Raw genomic sequence first — 22788 nt, forward strand, 5'->3', positions numbered from 1 at the left:
ACGGAGTACAGGCTGCTCCCTGTCTTCTTCCAGCCTCGTCCCTGGAGGGATTCCAGTCTCCCTGCGCGAGTCTTTCCCTTTTCTGCTTATCATGGGGAAGTAATATGCATCTGGGCGTTAAATCACGGGAGAGGAGCTAGCACTGAACAGCACCAGAGCCCTTAGCGGTAGCAGGCCTCCGTTGTCAGAGCGCTACACAAAGAGCACTGCAAATTTATTACAGCTTTTTCAGTTTACCAATGGGAAATCCACAGCCGTGCTCAGGAAGTAGAAGGCATTGTGAATGGGGAGGCCGAACAGTACACAACTAGTTAGAACAAGGCCAGGCAGGGCATCCATTAAAAAGAATATCCAGCTTTTTATAAAAAGGGACTAGTGCACACCTCCAAACTCTCAGCATGGGGACATGCTGATTAGAATTTAAGTGTCCCCGAAGCAGTTTAAAAACCCCAAAGAAGGGCTCTGAATGTATTTTAAGAGATTTTTTTAAATGATCCCAGTATGCCGGCGTCTAATAGATACTGCATCCTTTTCTCTGAAAGAGAACTAAAACCTAAGAGACTAAGGGTATTTTAACCTGTTGGTAATGAAGGCAAGGGTGAATTTGTGGATTTGTAGGAATCCATTTTTGTATGGATCCCGATGTATTTTCTCACTCACTGTAGCTTTGGGAGTAGGATTGTTCGAGAGCTCTTGAAGGTGCAGTGGACTTGACGGAGAGTAATTCTTCCAGAAAAGACCTGCCCTGATGACTGTAGTTCCAGGGGGAAATGCAGAAGAATCATCACACAAGCGTGCCTTCCCTACAGCGTAGGGAATGGGTTGGTGGAGCGCCTTGAGCAGAGTTGCAGAGCCCTCTGGTGGACGTTCGCTTGGCCACATTCATTTTAGCAGCTCAGACTGGGAAGGCCCCTGACTCTGGCTTTGAACTTCAAGCAAGTCATGGGGGGGGGGGGGGGCGGGTTATGATGGCTCCTTTAACAAGGTGGGGATGTGGGGAGTAGAGAGGGGCCCACACCCCCAACCCGAAGGACAAGAAATATATTCAGCCCACCTCAGTGATTCCTAGGGTTGGTGGAGAGGCTGGTGCTCAGCAGGTGCATAATAAATGTTGAGAAGGAATAAAGTGGAGGATAAATTAATGAATGGAAGCGTAGTTCCTTCTACAGCTGCTGAAATGCATTTGGAGAATCATAGGTATTGGATGATAGTGCCAAAGAGACCCAGAGTAAGGGGTTGCAATGGGAGTTAAAAGTGGAAAAATGGGAAAATTTGAAAACTCTTGTTTATAGGGTCGAGGAAAGAGACGTGTAAACAGTGTCGAAGACAACTCTTCTTGGGCAAGAGACCTGTTGGCAAAAGCTAGAGCAAACCCCGAGCAGGCGTGAAGTGATGACCCTATAAAACACACACTATGACGCCTCCCCAGGTTTGCCACCGGCCCTCGAGGCCGAGTCCATTATTTCTGTGCAGCATAGAGAAAACGGTTTCTGGCTTAATTTGGATCCCTAGCATCGCCCCTCCCCCCTTCCACTCACAAAGGTAACCGACCACTGTTTTTCTCCTATGTTCTCCTTTATGAAAGCAGTTACCTCTCTCATCTTCTCTATCCCCAGGGTGAATATGTACGAAATGACGATCCATTCCTGCGTGGAAGGCCAGCGCTCCATCTTCACTAACACGATATAGTTGAAGAGCATCAAGTATCCGATGTACGCCAGCTGTAAGGAAACACAATACAGTGTTCTGGCTACAGAGACCTGGGAGCCCGGCCCTTGGGCAAGGCCGCCGCATGGCAGAACAGAGCAAGGTCAGCAAGCAGGACTCAGAATTCACAACAAAATGAACTTCAAGGCTTTAAACTATTCAAAGAATTTAAGAAAATGACTGTAATATTTGAAATAATGTGATGTGCTGTCTTCCTTTTGTCCCTTACATGTGTCCCTCGGTCCAGTACTTTGCCTTTACTTCTGTGCCATGATGCATCCTTTTTGTTTGGCTATTACCGTTTCTTGTGTCTTTCTGGCTAAAAAGGGGACCTCTTCTCTCAGTGCTACTCTTGTTCATGCATAAGCCTCAGGTTCTTTTTTTTTTCTTTTTAAGTTTGTTTATTTTGGGAGAGAGAGAGAAAATGAGTAGGGGATGGGCAGAGACAGAAGGAGAGAGAGAATCCCAAAGAGGCAGGGCTGGATCCGAGGACTGTGAAATCACAACCTGAGCTGAAATCAAGTGTCAGACACTCAACCGACTGAGCCACCCAGGCGCCCGGAGCCTCAGGTTCTTGAACTAGGGCATACAGTAGATTTGTGCCTAATGAATGCCAGGTAGGTGAAATGTCTGTAGGAAGGAAAGGAAGGCACATACTATACTTGTAAACTGGTCAAACCAACATAAAAATAGACTGGATTTTATCTTGAAGTCCCACTTGAATTGTTTTCTGAGTTAATGTCTTCTTTTTTTCTCCTCCTACCTTAATGTGCTTGGCTTAGCAGTGCCCTGGGAGGATTTTATCCATTTTCTATTGCAACACCTCCCCACCCTATCCAAGTTGGGATATTCCTCCCTGGTTTCTGCTTCTTTGAAAGAAAACAAGAGAAGATAAAGCAATTTATAGAAAGGAATGGGTCTCTGTAGCCGACTGTGGCTTGGAGGGGGGCCTGAGCCTCATGGGGCTCTGGCCCCGGAGGCTGAATCCCGATAGCACTGGCTGAGGTGCTGGGTGTCCGCTGAAAACCCCTGGGGGCTCAGGTTTAGTGACTGTCACTGGAGGACTCGGTTATGTCTAGATGAGTGCGTGGAGTGTAGGAGGGCTGGTTCTTGTGTCAGGGCCTGCGGAACCTCTGGAGAAAAACTCCCCCTCGGGGAAATGGCATACGAGCTCAACCTTCTCTAGGCAACGCTTCAAGCTGAGTAAGGCGCTCGCTGGCTTTCGGGGCCCTGGGGGCTGTGAGCAGGAAGTGAGAGCGGGTTTATTCCTGTCTGCACTCTTCAGAGCCCACAGAGCAAAGAATAGGACACAGTGTGGGCAAAAGGGTGGAGGCCTTGGAGATACAGTGCGACTCTGGAGCCCTGCAGGCACCTTAGCAGGTGGGGAAAGGTACAGCCTGACTGCGAGACAGAAAGGGGAACTGGCGGCCCCACAGAGCTCGAGAAACGTTCCTTTCTCTGCTAATGGGGCCGCTTGCTGTCTTTCTTCCTTCCTTTCCTTTTTTAATAAAATGGATACATAGATTCTGAATAGGAGTCAAAGGTATTTTTAAAGCCCCTATGATGACGCATTTGCAGACACAACCATATAATTTCTGGTCTTTTGCATGGTGAACATATGTCAGAGTTCAGTGAGATCAGGAGCGGAAGCATGAGGGCAGCTGTGGAGAGGCTGTTCCTTCTCCACCTGACACCTGAGGGATGCGCTCTTGTCTACTCACCCCTTTAGGGACTGTCACTTAACAAAATTTTAACTTTTTTTTTTTTTTGAGAGAGAGACAAGGTGTGAGTGGGGGAGGAGCAGAGAGAGGGAGACACAGAATCCAAAGGAGGTTCCAGGCTCTGAGCTGCCCACACAGAGCCCGACACGGGGCTCAGACTCACGAGCCTGGAGATCATGACCTAAGCTGAAGTCAGACACTTAATTGACGGAGCCACCCAGGTGCCCCTCACGGACTGTCACTTTAATCCACACCTCGGCCCCCGCTCCTTCCCTCTGGGGCTGTTAGCACAGTGTGGAAACCTCACCTGAGGCATCTGCTCTACTTGAAATTACGTGGGATACTGTTTAAAATGCAATTTGGTTCATATGGTTCCTGTTTACCGTTATACACGGGCATCCACTCTCGGTCCCCACGAGTACTGTATTTCACAAGACAGCAGACTTCAATAGCGAAACTCTAAAACATATTCTCAGCCTCCTTCTGGCCTGAAATCCTTCTTTCTGGTTGCTTCCTTTTGTTTGTTGGATCATATTTATTGCTTCTAGGGGAAATGAGTCTCTCTAACTGCCCCGGTTTTTATTATTTCACCCAATTCATTGTGACACATTCCAAAGAACTATCTTCTCTTGTCACACGCAGGCCCAATGACACCCACACAATTCTTCCAGAACCTCTGCATTTTAGTATTTAAGCATCTCTTCCAACCTGCCTCTGTCCTCCGAATACAGGTTTAGTGTATTGGTTTGGCTGAAGGAATGTAGATGCAGTCAGGGAAACTTGGATTTAAATCCTAGCTCGAGTATTTCCAAGCTGTATCATTTCGTGTACATCAATGCACCTGCCTGGGCCTCCATCCTGTGAAATGGAGACGAGGGCTACTGACCTTACAGAGCTTTTGGAAGGATTGGGGGGGTGAGGTGGGGGGGGGGGTTGGAGAATATATATCTATCTCCCTTTTTAAAAAATGTTTATTTTTGAGAGAGAGGTGAGGGAGGGGCAGAGAGAGAGGGAGACAGAGGATCTGAAGTGGACTCTGCGCTGACAGGAGACAGCCCGATGCAGGGCTCGAACTCATGAACCGTGAGTTCATCACCTGAGCCGGAGTCAGACGCTTAACCGACTGAGCCACCCAGGCGCCCCTGTATCTAGTTCCTAACAGTTGTAGAGGCCAAATGAATGGTGGCTAAAATAATTATTTGCTTCTTTTTTTAAGCAACTTCCATTCCTCGTCTCCTCTTACCTCAGTACTTGTTTCCTTTTGATCTGGTTAACTAGCCATACCTCTCCTTTTTTAAATTGCCCTCCTTACTGCTTATGCTTCTTCCATGATCAGCCTGTTGTTTGTTATTATTATTATTATTTTTTTTTTTGACAGAGCCAGTGAGTGGGGGAAGGACAGAGGGAGAGAAAGAGAATCTTAAGCAGGCTCCAGGCCCAGCACGGAGCTCGACGCAGGGCTTGATCTCACAACCTTGGGATCATGACCTGAGCCGCTATCATGAGTTGGACCCTCAGCCCCTTGAGCCACTCAGATGCCCCTCAGCCTCTTCTTTAAATCCAGTTACTCTATAATGCTTTTCTTTCCATGTTCAAGCTATAACATTTTGGGACAACTCTCAAAATATAGACTTCCAAAAATATGACTTTAAACATGTTTAAATGGCACAACAGAGGACTGTCTGCTGTCTGAGAAGCAACCTATCTTAGAACTCACCAACATTCATGGGGTCTAGCTACAGATTACCTTAACATGACATGCTTTAAAATTGTGTGTGTCTACACACATATATTCTGTAAGCTTTAACAAGTTGTGTGTAGAATGTCAAAACTTTGAACAGAAACATAACCTCATGATGCTTATTTAAGTCAGTAGGCATCCTCTAAGGATTTGCATTTTATTTGCTCATATATTCTTTTTATACATTTTCCATTAACCAAGATGCTCAACTCCCAAACTATGCAATGAAAGCACCAGAGCTTTCTTCAGGTTGTGTGGATCCCTGGTGAGCTTTCTCCTCCTGCCCCTGGAGAGGGGAGGGGGCACAGTGGTGTTCAAACAGAGGCAGGAGTCTGTCCATGCTGGAGAAGCCCAGAGCATATCCCTTGCCCTCTGACTTGGTTCCTCTTTTATAACTTGCAATGGCGTCCTTTCCAGCTGGGCACTTGAAATGACTCTCATCACAGACCAGATCTGGGAGCCAGCTGGATCCCTGCCTCCTTTCTTCTTGGAACAGAAGAGGACCCAACCTGGCCTTCTGGAAACTTGCTAAGATATGGAAGTGAACTTATGTGGAAATGAGGTGTGTTCCCTCTTTCAGAAACTTGGGAGTGTACACAGAAGGAGATATTTTTGGAAACCAGAGTGGGAAATACTCTTATAGGAAGGAACACATCCGAAAGCAAATGGGAGGTTTGATCTAAAGCGAATTTTACTGTTAAGCATCTCTGGGGAGGGGACTTAAAAATCTGGCATTCCTCATCTCCATGCACTTCCTCGAGGCCTAGGCTTTGTAAACACACAGCTATGGATTTCTGGAAGTCATTATGTAAACACTAACAACATGACTGGGTGTCCAGTCCAATGGGTTTGCTGAGTCTACCGTCAGCCGCGCAGAAGGGAGCCGGACACACAGGCTTCACTTCTCGGAGGCATCTGATACAAGGAGAGCAGTGTGTCCCAAGCTTCCTGGCCTATAAGACTCACTTGGGGAGCTTGTTAAACATATAGCCTCTTCAGCAACTCCTTGGAGATTAGATTTCTTGGGTCTGTGATAGGGCCACGATGTGCATTTCTAACAAAACTCTTTATCATCAAAGAAGTTTTGGAAAAAAAATACTGGGCCTTCTGTCTGGGGCACTGGTTCTTAACCCTGGCTACTCATTACAGCCACCTGGGTCCTTTGAAATAGCCTGAAGCTTTGGTTGTGCCCAGACCAATGATGCCAGAATCTCTGAGAATAGAGAACCCAGGTACCTTAAATTTTTTTTTTTTTAATTTTTTTTTTCAACGTTTATTTATTTTTTTGGGACAGAGAGAGACAGAGCATGAATGGGGGAGGGGCAGAGAGAGAGGGAGACACAGAATCGGAAACAGGCTCCAGGCTCCGAGCCATCAGCCCAGAGCCCGACGCGGGGCTCGAACTCACGGACCGCTGAAGTCGGACGCTTAACCGACTGCGCCACCCAGGCGCCCCTAAATTTTTTTTTTTAATAGATAAATAGGTGGATTAAATAGAACCCAGGTGGTGGTGTTTTTTTAAGCGCTCCAGGCGATCCCAATGTGTAGTCAAGACTGAAAACCACTGTCCAAGGCATTTGTGACTTAAAAGCATCTTGGCCAACAAATTGTCACAGCTGAATAAATGGGGACTAAGGGAATCAAGGAAATAATGTCAATGCTGAACAATGATCAAGAAAAGAGAGAGAGAGAGAGAGATGTCTTAGAAAGATAGGACAAATGAGTCTTGTATTTGTAAAGGTGATAGGCAATTCTTTATACTATTATTTCTATTAGTTCTTTTATGCTCTAGATAAGGAGTTAGCAAATTTCTTCTGTAAAGGACCACAGAGTTCATTTTTAAGGCTTTCAGAGCCTGACAGTCTTTCTATAGCAAGTAATTGACTCAACAGTTGTTAGTACAAAAGCAGTCAGATTATTGGTAAACAAATGAGTTTGGTTGTGTTCCAATAAAACTTGATTTATGGACACTGAAGTGTGAGTTTCATATAATTTTCACGTATGATAAAGTATTCTTCCTTTGATTTTATTTCAATTTTAAAAATGTAAAAACCATTCTTAGCTCACAGTCCACAATAATAGGCCTGGATCTGGGACTTGATTTGGCCTGTGGGAATATAGTTTGCCAAGCCCTGTTCTAGGCTGGGGTAATTGAGGCATCTTGGTATAAAAGGAAGGACAGAAGTGGGTGTAAAATGTAGTAAAATTATCTTTTTTTTGGGGGGGGGGTAAAATTATTACCCTGATAAAACTATTAAATTAGGGAAAATATATGTAAAGAATTTATAACAGTGCCTCACAGTAGGTGTTCAAAAACTGATATCATCACTATTGGGTGGATGGATGAATAAAAACACGGACTATTGCCATGCAATGTGACTAGCCTAGGAATAAAAACAGTTACATTTATATTGTGCTTACACGTTCCAAGCACTGTTCTAAGTGCTTTACATATTTTAACACATTTAATCTTTACTAAACCCTACAAAGTAGGTACTATTATTATCCCCATCTTAAGGAATCTTGGCACAGAGCGCTAAAGTAACTTGTTTGAGGTCACACAGTAATACTAAGGGGCCCAGACAGGATCTCTGCTCAGCCTGTCTTACCCCAAAGTCCATGCTTGTCACCCACTAAGTTGTTTCCTGCAAGGTAAATTTAATATCTGCATAAAATATATAAATGGAAATTATTTTTGCACGTCTTAATTTTTTCGGGGGAGAATTATTTTCTATTTTTAGTATTCACAAACCTGAATTTTTACTTCACTAAAAAAATCTAATATTTATATTTCAATTATATCTTCTTTTAAGACCATAGTTTACAACAGTAGTTTTCTTTTTTTTTTTTTTTTTTTAATTTTTTTTCAACGTTTTTTATTTATTTTTGGGACAGAGAGAGACAGAGCATGAATGGGGGAGGGGCAGAGAGAGAGGGAGACACAGAATCGGAAACAGGCTCCAGGCTCTGAGCCATCAGCCCAGAGCCCGACGCGGGGCTCGAACTCACGGACCGCGAGATCGTGACCTGGCTGAAGTCGGACGCTTAACCGACTGCGCCACCCAGGCGCCCCTACAACAGTAGTTTTCAGCTGGTAGCAAAGTAAGTCCATAAAGGGACATTTGGCAATGTCCAGAGACATTGTGGTTGTCATACATGGGGGCTGGAGAGTGCTCCTGGCATCTAGTGAACTGACGCCAGGAGTGCTGCTGGACATGGTACAGTACACAGGACAGTCCTCCTAAGCAAAGAATTTTTCTTTGTGCTGAGGCTCAGAAAGCCTCACTGAAAGGCAGCGTTAAGTGTTGGCATACGGGACCACACGCATGCACAGAAACACCTCATCTCGTCATTTGAGTCATCTTGGCCTCAGACTAGGATTTTCCTTTGCTGACTCAGGTGCCTGGTGGGTAGCTGGTTGTGAGAAAGGCCAAAAATACAGACACCTGTCCCTCATCTGGCACAGTGCCACTGTGACTGGAGAGAACCAGAGATGACCTGGGGGAAGCTCACCTTCATGAAAAACAGAGGTAGGAAACCAAGAGTCTAGCCATTTCTATCATATCAAGAGGCTGTTTCAGGGACAAGATTTCATCCTGTGGAGACAAAATATTTGCAGGGTGCGCACGGAACAATCTCCACTGTGACTGTAGTTACTTCGAGTAGTTTTTGCTGCTTTGGTTGGCATGTTGTTTCATCATGTCTGGACAAGAAAGGCTGTTTGATGACACTAGCAGATTGAGAGTAGTTACGCACGTAGGCTACCCACCTTTAGTGGCGTTACTTTGAAAACTCTGCTCAGCCCTTACCCTTCAAATGTTCCCTACCCCCAGGATTGGCATCTAAAATGGGCAACTCCGATCCAGCGCTCATCCATCCAGAACACACAAGTGTTTTATAAAATGACATCTATTTTTTTGCTAGACTCATACTCATCCCACCTCTATTTCTGTTAGTTCTCACTTTTACCATTTCCTTTATTTTCTGCAAGGAGGAGAAATGCAGAAGCTGTAGGAACCGCCTCACAAACTCCACACGTCTTACAGAACTCTTGGGAAAAGCTTTCATCCCTGCCTGTGTGATCCTTATATTATGACTCACAGAGGAAACCACAAGGGTGCACATGAAATTGACATTGGCTCTTTGTGGTCACCCATTAGGAAGAAGAAAAAGGAAGATGCTTACAGTGTAGAACCAGAACTTCACAATGGGTGCATTGTAGAATTCATAGATTTTTCTGCCCAGGGGGATTAACCGGTGTCTGCTCTGAACTTCCTCTTCATCCTTCTTTCTGGAAGACTCCCCATTGTTTCGTCCCAACATCGCCTACAGTGGAAGAGAATCGACACCATCACGGCAGGGCTCTGGAGAGCATGCGATTCAATGTGCTCATTTTACACATCAGGAATGCATGCTCACAGAACCTAAGGGTTTTATCCACGGTCCCCAGAGATTCACAGGTTGTGCCTTCCCTAGGTGTGCATTTGCGTCATATATAGAATCAAAGGTATTTGCCTGGGATGGAAGGTCTTAGGGATATCTGTTACCATTATCTTCTCTTCTGCCATGGGAGCTCTGGAAGATTCCATAATGGAAGATGCCAGAGTTCTGAGAGGAGAAAGAGCATAGCCTCGGAAGGCCAGGAATCTCTTTTCTTTCCACCCCCTCCCCATAGTAGTGAGACAGGCAGATCTGGGTTTGAATTCTATCTACTCATGCTAATGACTCTTAAGTAAAAACAAACAAATAAACAAACAAACACACTGGACCAGTAATATCTAACTTACCCAAAGGTTACGAGTATTAGAGAGGTTATCTGAAGTGCCTGGAGCTTAGTTAGGTTAGAAACCTCTCCTCAACCCTTAGGCATAAACCTTGGTTCCCTGATCTCAAACTTCATAAAACCCAAATTACTGCTGGGATTAGTTTCATGGCAACTTCTAAGCACAATGTCTTCCTCTGCATGGGAGATTCTGCTGGGTGGGATTAGAAGTCAGGCCTGACCTGGAGAGGCCTCATCTCCAAGCTGTTGGAAGTTTCCTTACGAATCGAATTATTTCCTTCTCATCCATGTCAACAGCAGCGGCAAAAATGACAATAAAACATCACAAAAAAGGCAGACTTTGAGAAAAGGCAGATGCATGCCTGTCTGGGTAGCAAGTGGCAGGATGAGTCAAATATGGCTGAAGATCCTACTGGTGAAGAGTTCCAGACTTTGAGTCATTCAGAAGGAGGACCGAATCCTCTCATGCTCAGAATCCATGGCACCCGGGGTAAATCTTTTAACCGCTCTGAATCTTAGTTTCTTTATCTTTAAATTGGAGGTAATAATGGCACCTGCTATAGGATTGGTCTACAAATAAATAAGCATTTGGCACTTAATAAGTGCCCTGTATATACTAGCTAGTGTTTAGTTACAATGAACTGAGACTTTTCTTGGATAGTCTTGACGAAAATAATCTGGTTGGGAATTTCTCGCCAGGAAAAAGAAAAGTGTTATTAGGGCTCTATTATAGCATAATTTCTTGACTTTAATTGTTTTGGTATTATTCTAAGACAAGGTTAGTTCTACCATGTTTGGGAAATGAGATTTTTATTAAGTGTAAGAACAGGGCAAATCCTTCTAACTACTCAGTGACTGACAAGGATTTAGGATAGGAAAAAGGAGTGGGATACAGGTTTAGAGTTGAGAGATCTAATTATAGAAATCATTTGTTTATCTTGAATTTGAAAGCAGATAATTCTGGTTTCAAACCACCTTACTTAAGATATACAAATAGTTCCAACTACTTTTGTCATTGCCTCAACTATCCACCTTCTCAAATATGTAACAATCGCAAATGATGAACCTGTAACCAATAGGATTTCTGGAGAAGGTAACTAGGCAACTTCCATTCCTTTAAAGCCTCTATGGCTAGGAAGTTACCTTGACTTAATGAATAGGTAAGATTCCATTCGATGGCCTATCCAAGCCTTTATTTTGATCAGTGAGCTGGGTCAATCTCCATGATGGATATGGCACGTTTGACTTCTATCAATATTGACCACTGACCTCAAGAAACTCTGAGCTACATCCTTCTATAATTTATAATTTGTGTAACATAATTACCCTGCTTCTGTTCTGCTTCTTAATTTGCTCAATAATACAATACAATTTGGGGCCATAATGGGATGTTAGTAAAGGCAGCTTGGGGAGTTGTAGGCATCTTGGACAGTGACATCTTGGGGTAAACTCTAGAAAGAGTGGCTTCCCCACCAGAGTTGAGACAATGCCCTGGGTCTCTGGACATGTTGGAGCTTTATTAGGCAGAGTGCAAAAACACGTATCTGGCAATGCAGGTGAAAAAATACAAAAACAACATGGCCTATCTTGCTTTCATTATTCAGATACGTTCCCAAGTGAATGCATTTTTTAAAAGCTTTTCTTTTGTGGGTTTAAGTAAAGCATTTTCGAAATTTCATTAATTCCAGCCTAAGCAGCTTAACTGACTGATTTTCTTGATTTCTCTTCCCAGTAGTCAAACATTTCCTTTGACTACATTCCTTAAGCAGAATGTAATAGGGTCAAATACAGGCAACACTACATAATATGGATTTGAGAATTTTTGCTGGCTGGACACAGATGTCAAGTCTGGGAAAGATCCATTGAAGTCAACTAGGCCAGTAAAGGCTACTGATAATGAAATCGAAGCTCATATTTTGTGCATAATTTTGGAGGGGCCAGGGGAAAATGCTCCCATCCAAGAAAGGATATATTGGTTTAGCACCGAACTTCAAATATCTTTCCTATGAAAGGAGTGGAGGTGTCAGCACGCTGCATTCTCCAATCTTCTCCAGGGTAAGGAACACCAGTGCTCCAGCAGGGACAGAATTTGTCATTAGGGTCAAAAGAGCCTCCACCTTAAAGATATCTGCTATCCAGCCCTAACTTTACCAGTCCACAAAATCCCTTCTTCCTTTCCTTCTAGCTGTTTCTGCCTGTGGGGAAGAAGCCCAGGCAGTAGAGCTAGTGTGAGGTCTTTCCCTCAGGTTCTCAGTAAACAACAGCAGGGTCTATTCTCTGGGAAGCAGACTTTGCTCTCAGTCGAGAGATGCATCCTTTAGTGTGATTTCTTGAAGGATCGGGTTCTCAAAGCTCCACACGGAGCAGGAGAAGGGAGCTGCCTTCTTTGTTTTCTTCCTTGAGACCCACCCAGAGAGAACTGTGATTCAGCTTGTGGCTGCCTTCATAGGGTCCTTCCTTGAGGCTTCAAGGCCAAGTCATACTTGACGTAGGAGGCCCGTGCATTATTTTTGGATTCTTTCTGCTATGAGGTAGACCAAACCAAGTGAATGCCTACATTTGAGACTAGGAAGAAATTCTCTGCATCCCTGAGTCTATAGGCTAAAAGCATGGCCAATGGGATCTCTATGTCTGGGTTCTAATCCTGGCCTTACAATTAATTAGCTAGGTAACCTTGGGCAATTTAACTTCTCTGAGTCTCAGCTTCCTCACCTGTAAAATGGATAATAACAGTACCTACCTCATGGGATTTTTGTGAGGATTCCATGAGTAGTGCACGTCAAACATTTAGTGCCATCCTAACAATATTCGCAAACATTTATCAAGGTTCACAATATGCCAGGCCCCAGTCTACAGAAGTGACGTGTACACTTTTTAAACTGCAAAACTGCCTGTGAGCGAGACAATGTTATCATTCCCATGTTAGAGGTTAAGAAATAGTGTCCGAGGTCTCACAGTGAGTAGGTGTTGGGGCAGGATTCTGGCTCCAGAATGAAGACTCTTTACCCCTCTAATAAAGATTTGGTATTATTAGTACTACTGTTTCTGTTAATGGTTAAAATATCATTCTCTATCCTTGAAGGATTCAGAGGCCAAAATTATAGTAAGATCTTTAGGGAAGACAGTCATGTGATCCTGTCACAGAGGTGAGCAGGCGCCTCCACTGGTTTTTATAAGAATCCTGAAATGGAAAACCAACACTGGCTTTTAACTCTGTGAGTCAAAAACTGTGAATAATTGGTCAGTCAAAAGAGTGGCCAGATGCCTATACCCTGCTGTACTCGGGGCTGGGATTGTTTCCTTTTGGAAGGAAATACTATTGATCTGGAGGAAAAACAATTCACAGGGCGCTCCCACTAGTATACTAATGGAAAGGGCCTTTTGTCACCTGAGCAAAACCAATTCTGGTTTTCTCTCCTTACAGGTTTTTTGAGTCATCACAGTCATTGCTCAGGGTGGTGGGGAGGGTGGGGGATATCAAGGAAGTCCTATGGAGCTGTCGCGCGATGTCTCCAAAGCTCCGAAGCCCTGTTTGTCTCTTTAACAGCATGTGACATTTTTAGACTTTGGACATGATCCAGTAGCGGTCACACTGCTCAGGCGGGGGTTGCAGGAAGCTGTCCCATGCCCAGCTGCCCCTTCTCGCTGCAGAATAAAGCATCCATGTTCTATAATTATACCAGAAGAGCTAATAAAAGCCTTCCATACAAACCTCAAAATTCAATTAGTCCTGCATGTGTGAGCCTGACCCTGAAGACAGATAAAGGCGTAGCATCTGATCACCAGAAGGGCTCCAGCCCAGTGTGGCTCGGCTGGCTGCCCCCACATACATTCCTTTGCCTTCTTCGTATGCTAAGACTGCCCCAGCACCTGCTCCTTTATAAAGCGTGGCTTGTTTGGACAACTGGGGGTGCCTGGCTTTTGGATTTCACTGGGTTGTCCTGTGACCCTGGCTGAAGGATTTTGCACAGAAATAGTCCCTATTGTTATGTTATCTGTGCCTAGAGAAGACACTTTTGTAATACTCTGGTCTCACACTTAAATGAAAGCACCTGGTTGGAGGGTGACCTTGGGAGTCACTGAGTCTTAAGTTGTATCAACAGGAAAGGTGGAGTAGGCTTGCCGCCCGCGGACAAGGACGGGATAGTTTTCCTTACTGTCAGTTCCATATCCTCCTCATCTTTTTCCTTTGTGGGCTTCTCTGGCTCTTCTGGTTCCTTTTCTTGGAGGTGGATTTCCTGGGCCTGAGACATATACGGCATGTCGTCTTTGTTCTTGAACTCCAAGCTGAGAATTGAAGGAGGAAGTAGAATTCCCAGAATTACCTAAAGTAATAATAATGATAATAATAATAATCACATTTAAAGGATTAAGATGAGGGTGGTTTTTTTTTTCTTAGAATCAGAGGGCCTAGGGTGGTGGGGTGTGTGTGTGAGTGCACACGTGCGTGTGGGCACACGTGTATGCCCTGAGTGAGGCACCTGCACATGTTAACACGCAGAGGGTCACTCGTGCCCATCCGGGAACTGTTATGCACAGTAGTAGCTGCGCATAACAGCACATAGTAGTTTTTGGAGAAAAGGAGCATCTTACCCAAATCCACCCAATTAACACCCACTTTGCATGGGGGAAGCTGAGGAGAATGAGGGGCCCTGCTCAAGGAAAAAGTGGGAAAGAATTCAGACTTTCATTTAGCCATTAGCGCTTGGCTTTGTGAAATCAATTCAAATGCATGTCCACTGGCATTTGTTTGCTAACACATCAAGTGGAGTCATCTGGGTATCTCCGTGTCCTAAGTTGACCTTGAGAAAATCCAAGTGGGAAAGCATGTTTTCATTTCGGAGTATTCCCCTGGCACTTGCTACTGCACAACAGAAACACACACACACACACACACACACACACACACACACACACACACACACACGGGCTTTGTATTCACCATGAGAATCCCCTACACAAACACTCCAGGAAGCCCAGCACTGTGTTTCTATCATGTATAAACAATATGCTTCAGCCTCCATGTGATGGTAATAAATACATGGACCCTTCTAACGAGAGGGCAATTTCATTCTCCATTTGTTTTTCATTTTTTTAACGTTTATTTATTTTTGAGAGAGAGCGCGCGCGAGTGGGGGAGGGGCAGAGAGAGACGGAGACACAGAATTGGAAGCAGGCTCCAGGCTCTAAGCCGGCAGCACAGAGCCCCATGTGGGCTCGAACTCACAAACTGTGAGATCATGACCTGAGCCGAAGTTGGACGCTTAACCGATTGAGCCACCCAGTGCCCCTCATTCTCCATTTGAATGATAATCCCACACGTGATTTGTCTTCCCCAGATCTTCTCCCGCCTCTTCGCCCAATCACTAAACTGGTTCTGCTCTATAAGTCTTCTGAATATGAACCTCCTTGAAGAAACTGCACCAAGGTGAGGGCTCAGAGAGAACCTGAACAGTGAGTGAAAATGAACCGCAAGTAATGAGGCAGGGGTGGCCTGTGCTTGAATGCCCACAAGGACTCTGGAGCCACTAAGGGAAAACGGAGGGTGGTGACCCTGAACTCAGGGTGACTGGCAGGCCTGAGAAGGCTCGGGTGGCATGCTGGCAGTCTCGAGGGGACATGACACCCTGTCCTCGGATCTGAGAGCCAGGCTTGGCGGTCACTGGTAGTGCAGCTATAGGGTGCCCATGACCCACTTCATGGAGCTCTTCTGAGACTCTAGGGCCAAGAACCTGCAGGGAGGATGGCATGGGGGAGGGGTGCTGGTTCTATCAGGGTGGCCTTAGCCGATTGCTCTGGCCTTTTTGCCTTGGGCTGACCTCAGAGTTGCCTAGACCAGGAATTTCCCAGGTAAATATAAGCCTGGCTTCAGTTGTAACAGCCACAAACTCTAAACAGAGAAAGCATTTGAAAACTCCTTTCAGTCTTTTCTCTCCCATTTTCTCTTTCTTTTGCTTCTTCCAATTAAATGTCTTCCTTGTAAAACACTGAGGAAAACATGAAGAAGCAAAGCCACACATCATCCCATGTCTTGTACCTTCAGCCCCCAAGGTAACCACTACAAACACTTGGCTGTGTATCCTCCCTGGTTTCTTAAAAAAAATTAAAACTTATACAGATATAACTGTGCATGTACAGGCTTAGAGAAACCTAAAATGGACTCAGGCTCTACATAACTGGTCTGCAACGTGTTTTTCATCAGTTAAGAACAGACCAAGATGATCTAGCAACATCTTTACACATAAACCCATCTCATTTTTATTTCAGGTGAAAACGTTTCTCAAGCATAGCTGGGGGGAGCCAAGGTGTCTATGACGAGGTACAAAGGAGGGCCAAGGCATTGAGGTTTGCACGGCCACGCAAGGTTGCCCGGTAGGCGGTTCCTGGTGCAGCATGGCTTATGCCAGAGCAAATGGTACCTCTTATGGTACCTGTGTGTGACCATCCCCTTTGGATCTTTTGCAAAATACTAATGTTTAGGCATGCCATCTCCGGAGGTTCTGACTTAGCAGAACTTGGGGTAGGCTGTAGTCTCTGTATGAAAAAAACAAAACAAAACTATATAGAAGATTTTGAGTCACGGTTGGGGCTTAAAACCACCCTCCTGAGGTAAGAAAATGCCTAGTTCCACCAGCTCGGAAAGCTCCAAACCAACCCTCCGGTCCTCACAGCCAACAGGGCCTTCTGGGCGCGCTGACCTTGAGGCCCGAGTTCTTGCGCATGCGCAGCCGGCCCATCCACATGTCGGTGAGCAGCATCTGGCTGCACGTGTGTGCGATGAAGTCGCGGTGCTTGGCAGCCACAGCAAGCTGCAGGCAGGTGGCGTTGCTCCAGTTCTTGAGCTCATACGTCAGCAGTTTCATGGCCAGCTGTTCGTCCTGCTTATAGGACTGGTCGAGGAGCTCCACCGCCAGCTGGCCGAAGTCCCTGAAAGACAGAATGTGAGGGGTTGTCCTTTGGCCATCTTGGAGATTTGGATGATGAAAGTGGGGACCCACTGGCCAGGCCACAAAAGGGGGTTACTGTGTGGCCCCATTGTTGCTCATAGGGTATAGTCTGTTCACGTGTTCGTCTAGCCAATACCCATGAAGCATCCACCATGTGCTAGGTACTGTGTTTAGAACTGGGGGGTATAAGCCGAACAGGACATGCTCCTGGTACTCAAGGCCCCCAATTCAAGGCGACAGATGGGGGAGGCAGACCAAAACAAATCAACGAGTAGAGTGTGGTAGGTCTTCTTACACGTGAGAGACCTCAGTTCATAGCTGAGCCTTGTCAACCACAAGCTTGTGATCCTGGACAAGTTAATTAAATTCTGAGTCTCACTTTCTTCAGCTTTAAAATATGCCATAATAGGGGCACCTGGGTGACTTAGTCAGTTAAGAGTCTGACTTCAGCTCAGGTCATGATCTCGTGGTTCAGGAGTTTGAGCCCCACTTCGGGCTCGGTGCTGACATCTCAGAGCCTGGAGCCTGCTTCAGATTCTGTGTCTCCCCCACCCCCCTCTCTGCCTCTCGCCTGCTCGTGCTCTGTCTCTGTCTCTGTCTCTCTCTCTCAAAATAAATAAATAAATACTGAAAAAAAATTTTAAATATAAAATATGCATAATAAGGGGACGTACCTCTTGAGGCAGTTGAGAGGCTGAAATAAAATCTACATATCTGTGAGGACTTGCGTATCTAGCACTGTTTGCCATAAATGTTAACTGTTGGTGTCCACCCTCTGTGTGTACCACTGAGGTGACCCTACCTCTGCCGAATGGTTTGGGTAGCTCAGACCCTCCAGTATTTGGGGCCTGCCTCCTCTTCTTGCCCCCTCTTGACCACCCCATTTGCTGGGCTGGCCCACCTGGAGTTGTGGTTCAGTTCCTGGGAGATGTCATCAACCATGTCATTCTCAGACGCCTCGTGAGCCATGGCTTTGCAGAGCTTGCAGGCCACCAGGGCCTTGGCCATGGCCTCCTCGCCGTGCTGCCAGAAGAACAGGGCCATCTTCTGCCTCTTCATCAGGACAGCCCACACCATCAGCTCATGGAAAGGGAAAGGGAAGTGGTTGATCTCAGGGTCGTCCAAGTCAATGTCAACCTCTTCTTCTCGCTTCTTGGTTGTCTTTCTTCCTCGCCTCAAGGGAACATCATCCTGTCATTTTAGGGAAAAAAACAGAGGTGGAGTGAGAAATGAGTCAACTAAATATATTATATGGTTGTTTACTGTATATATACTATGGAACCTGCTCTGGGATTGATACAGAATGAACTAGCCTTTCCCAGCACCTATCCCAGAAGCACTCAGTCCTAACTTTAAAACAAGATCAGCCCTATGGGAACATGTCAGTGTTGTACTTCAACTTTTAGTAAGTATTTTTCAGTGGGTATTTTTCAATTTCCCTTCCTTCCTTCCTTTACTTTTGTCCGCTTTTTTTTCCCCCTACATGTAAGGTTATTTGTGCCTCATGATGGACAGCACTACCCTTTTCTCTGAAAGGACAAAGACATCCTATACTTGCAGGTGCCTGAGCCACAATACCCACATGAACAAAAGCTGGAAAACAGATAATCTATCTCGAGTTTCTACATACCTCTCAGGTGCATTTGTGAAGTATTTCTGGCCTTTGGATCAGTTGCCATTTGTAAACACCCATGAATAGATTTCACTTACTGGAATTTATATGCTTCCTTGGTTATCGAGTTAGTATTTCAAATACGATTTATTTTCTTGCTAATGTAACCTCAGGGTGGAATTTTCAAGGCTACTGTGACTTGCCCTCTCAACACTGGGAAAAAGTCCACTTCCTTATTTTAGAATCATGTACTAAGCCTTACCAATTGAATGAATATATATGTCAATTATTTATATATATGTATATATATATATAGTATATGAATGAATATATATGAATGAATATATATAAAGAATATATGAATGAATATTTATGAATATATTAATGAATAATGAATATATATACATATATATAAATAATTGACATTAATAATTTGGGCAAATACTCACCTCCATTCCCAGTAGTTTCAAGGCTTTGGGCTGTTTAAAAAAATGTTATACATAAAGTTAGATCTTTCTTTATAGAGGTAAGAAAAGAATCCTATTATATCTTAACCAGGTAATAGAACATCTCTATGGTACCACATAGCATTTATTCATTTCACTAAATAAAATGCTACAAGAGGAACCTATTTATAGAAATTCTATTAGTGATTTTAGTGAATCATAGAAAATTAGATATCTAGAGGGGCACAATGAGATTGCCCCAGGGTAGAGCCTGCAGATTTATAATCTCTTTCATGGACCAAAATTTCTTCCATCTTCCTAGAACCATCTTATTTAGCTGACATCTCCATGATCTCAGGCACTTGGGTAAGCCATGAAATGTTCACTCAAACCATGAGATGTTTCTCAAACCTCTGAAATACCTCTGTTACCTGGAGACTTGGAATATTACTCAGAATATATGTTCAGATACTTCATGTCGCCTATGCAGCTGTCCAGTAGAGCAAAGGGTCATGGGACCACAAGGGCATGTGCCGATGGTAGCAAAAGGTGCTCAGTGGTGTGGAAAGTGCCAGCACATACTGTAGCATCAATGGTCACGCTGGGAATGTGCAAAATAGCCACAGGCCAAGATGTAGAGAGAGAAGACAACTCAGCAGATTACAGCCCTTAATTTATACCTAATGAGGGGAGGCACAAAATTACATCTCAGGGGTCAGGGATTCTCATTCTGTGTTAAATGTTACAGAACGGTTGAGTGCTCTCTTGAAAGTTGAGTAAAATAGTAAGGTTGCAGCCCTTACCATTCCTCCAAATTTGATTTGACCACTCAAGTAGGAATAGCTTGGACCTTGCCTCTCTCCGTTTCTTTCCTTTTAGCTTCTGAAGTGCCCAGCAGTTTGAAATTTGTGTGATTTTTTTTCTTATTTATACTTCCTGGTGTTTTCAAAGTGGCCTCGTAGCACCACAAAATACTTTCAAAATCAGAAGATAAGCCTCGTTAAAAATAAAAATCATGCCAACGACCAGCTAGTGTAACAGCTCTCCAAATGCAGTCCAGGAACCCTGTGATATCTGGGTCTCTGTGAAGTCAAAGGTGTTTTCCTAATAATACTAAGATATTACTTGTCTTTGACACTGTGTTAACATTTGCAATGATGGCATAAAAGAATGGTGAATAAAACTGTAGGGTGGGGGGGTGGCAGGAATGAAGGCAGTGGCACCAAACTTTACTAGCGGTCATTAGGTTCCACTGTTATGCACTTGAAGTTTAAAAACAAACAAAAATCCAGTTTTTACTTAAGAAGCCCTTGATGAGGCCTAAAAAAATATTAACTTTATTAAATCTCTATCTTCGATGCTAAAGAAATGTCTTTTCAGTGTTTTGAGGGACGAAATGGCAAGTATGGGTTAAGCGCTTTCCTTACATACTGAGCTATGATGGGTTGTCCTGAGGACAAACACGCAGTTCCTTGGCTTGTGGCCACATTGTTTCATGCACTGTCTGCTGGAAGGAATGACTGCCAGACAAACTATGTTTATTTAGTCTTGGACATTTGGCAGATATTTTTGGAAATGGCCGAAGTGGGCTATTGTTTCAAGGAAAGTAACTGATGGTATTTGTTGCCAATGGCAAAATTCAAAATTTTCCAAGCAGCAATTAGAAAAAAAGGAGAATTTTTGAAAACTTGTATATCCTTTCTCCCATGACCTTGACAGTTTTTCAGAAGTTAAAGACTTTTCTGACAAGATTGGAAGGGATATTAATGAATGTGAGTTTTTGAAATTGTTTAATGAAATGTGTCAACAGTGAGATCTGTATAACTCAGCAAACCAATATTTTACAATGACCAATCCTTGATGTTACAAGATCCATGCAAAGTGTAAGATCAACCAATGAATTTTAAAGTAACAGAGTATAAAAAGTTCACTGAAGCTATTTCAGATTTCGTGTTGCAACTAATCTTTAAGAAACTGCCACTTGTGGGGTGCCTGGGTGGCTCAGTCGGTTAAGCGTCTGGCTTTGGGTCAGGTCATGATCTCATGGTTCATAAGTTTAAGCCTAGCGTCAGTGCTGACAGCTGGATCCTGCTTCAGATTCTGTGTCTTCCTCTATCTCTGCCCTCCCCTGCTTGAGCTCTATCTCTTTCTGTCTCTCAAAAGTAAATAAACATTAAAAAAAAAAAAAAAAAAACCTGCCACTTGTTTTGATGTATGTAACTTCAAAAAAGAATATTTATAATTATCTGTAAAGATTATTAAAATGCTCCTTCTCTCTCTATATATATGTATATACTTGTCATATTTGTTACATGTCTGTATGAAGTCAGCTTTTCTTTGTATATTTCAACCAAAACATCTGGCAACAGACTGAATGCAAAGGTAGATATGAGAATGTAGCTGTCTTCTATTAAGCCAGATATTACAGAAATATGCAAAAAGGGTATAATGCTACTCTTATCACAAAAATCGTTATTTTTCATAAATACATTATTTATGCTAACATCTAATGGGCTTCTTATGGTTAACTTAAAATGAATTAATATTAACTATTAATGAATAAATATTTTTAAGTCTTTACTTTCTAACATGATAATACCCATAGATAGAACTCCCATACATAAGAGCTTTTTGGGGTCCAGGGGTCCTCAATAATTTTTAAAGGTATAAATAGACCCCAAGACCAAAAACCTTCAAACCACTGAGATAGATAGGATTAATTTGACTTTCATTATTATTCCTTGATCATTAAGGCTCACTCCCAGTTGCCAGTTTCTTATTTTAATTGGACCTTCTGGGGAAGAGAAAGGAGTGTATCAACCAATACATTGCCTTTTTTCTTTCTTCCTTTTGAAGGATTTGGGAGGGAGGAAGAGGTGGGTAGACCAGTTGCCTTCTTATCTGAGATGCTCCTTGGAGATAACGAAGCCACAGCCCACTTGTGTCGTGCCCTAGTCCTCCCAGGAGTCCAGAAAAGGAAACTTGCTGCAAAACTCACCCTCTTGGGGCCAAAGAGATTGTGGTAGAGCGTCCGGAAGCGCTTGCGCGTGTAGTTGCAGCGATAAGCCCCGCCCATCAGGTACTCGATCACCAGGCCGATGTCAATCAGGCTGATTCTATAGTCTGGGGGCAGGTTCCCCTATCAGGGAAGAAGGAAAACACACACACAAACACATCCAAAAGACAGCGTGGTTTACTAGGGATTCTATGCCATGTGTTCTGTAACTATTTTAGAGTAAAAAAAATAATTAAAAAAGAAACATATGAATGTATTATTATGCTGGTTAATTAATTCACCTTAAAATAGATCCAACCGAAACCTGGATATTCTCGCTTGGAAAGAAGACATAAGTTAAATAAGAAGATGCAGTAATCGTCGGCAATAACAGAAAATCAAAATATTTATTCAAGTCTTCAGCTGGGGAGAAAAAAACACCAGTGTAGCAGAAAGAAACACAAGGCTTGACATGGCAAATGCTACGAGTCCTAGTCGCTAGCAACTCCTTTCCCCCAGATGTTCTCCGGGCCCCCTGCGCTGCTCTGCCTCTGGCCCAGGCTTGTTACCTCTCTCTTGCTGACCTCTTCATGCTCACTAAATGAAGACTCCTTCCAGAAGATGGCTGTTATTACCAGGGCCTGCATCAGGTGGGCTCTGCTCAGAGTTCAGATCTCCCTTGGGAAGACCTCTATTAACAATGAAACAAATTTGGCACCTTTTTCACAAGAGGAGAGCAGATGGATGTCAGGATGAAGTCATTTAGGAGCACCCCTGGTGGTTATTAAGAGAAACACAGTGGCATCAGAAGAGATTCTATCAAGGGAATATTTATT

General features: G+C 43.9%; 1 protein-coding gene and 1 long non-coding RNA gene across 14 annotated transcripts in view; one reads left to right on the top strand and one right to left on the bottom strand.

Moving 5' to 3' along the window:
• LOC123593112 overlaps positions 1 to 9361 on the top strand; it is a 30125-nt gene extending 20764 nt beyond the window's left edge. For 2 of the 3 annotated variants that reach the window (XR_006710129.1, XR_006710128.1), the window contains exons 2-3: positions 1617 to 1810; positions 5587 to 6417. This is a non-coding gene — a long non-coding RNA (uncharacterized LOC123593112). Of the gene's footprint in view, positions 1 to 1616; positions 1811 to 5586; positions 6418 to 9160 lie in introns of those variants that run through there. The other variant, XR_006710130.1, reaches the window with a different exon arrangement.
• The window catches only part of TRPM3 (transient receptor potential cation channel subfamily M member 3), an 803483-nt gene that overhangs the window by 65404 nt on the left and 715291 nt on the right, over positions 1 to 22788 (bottom strand). For 7 of the 11 annotated variants that reach the window (XM_045468651.1, XM_045468655.1, XM_045468661.1 and 4 more), the window contains 8 exons: positions 22255 to 22290; positions 21956 to 22096; positions 18961 to 18990; positions 17801 to 18090; positions 16651 to 16879; positions 14110 to 14277; positions 9355 to 9495; positions 1593 to 1721 (listed from right to left, as the gene is read on the bottom strand). In XM_045468651.1, the coding sequence (XP_045324607.1) occupies positions 1593 to 1721; positions 9355 to 9495; positions 14110 to 14277; positions 16651 to 16879; positions 17801 to 18090; positions 18961 to 18990; positions 21956 to 22096; positions 22255 to 22290 (1164 nt within the window). The remainder of the gene's footprint in view (positions 1 to 1592; positions 1722 to 9354; positions 9496 to 14109; positions 14278 to 16650; positions 16880 to 17800; positions 18091 to 18960; positions 18991 to 21955; positions 22097 to 22254; positions 22291 to 22788) is intronic. The other 4 variants (XM_045468653.1, XM_045468658.1, XM_045468654.1 and 1 more) reach the window with 1 other exon arrangement.

Source organism: Leopardus geoffroyi, chromosome D4, assembly GCF_018350155.1.
Source record: "Leopardus geoffroyi isolate Oge1 chromosome D4, O.geoffroyi_Oge1_pat1.0, whole genome shotgun sequence".
NCBI lineage: Eukaryota > Metazoa > Chordata > Mammalia > Carnivora > Felidae > Leopardus > Leopardus geoffroyi.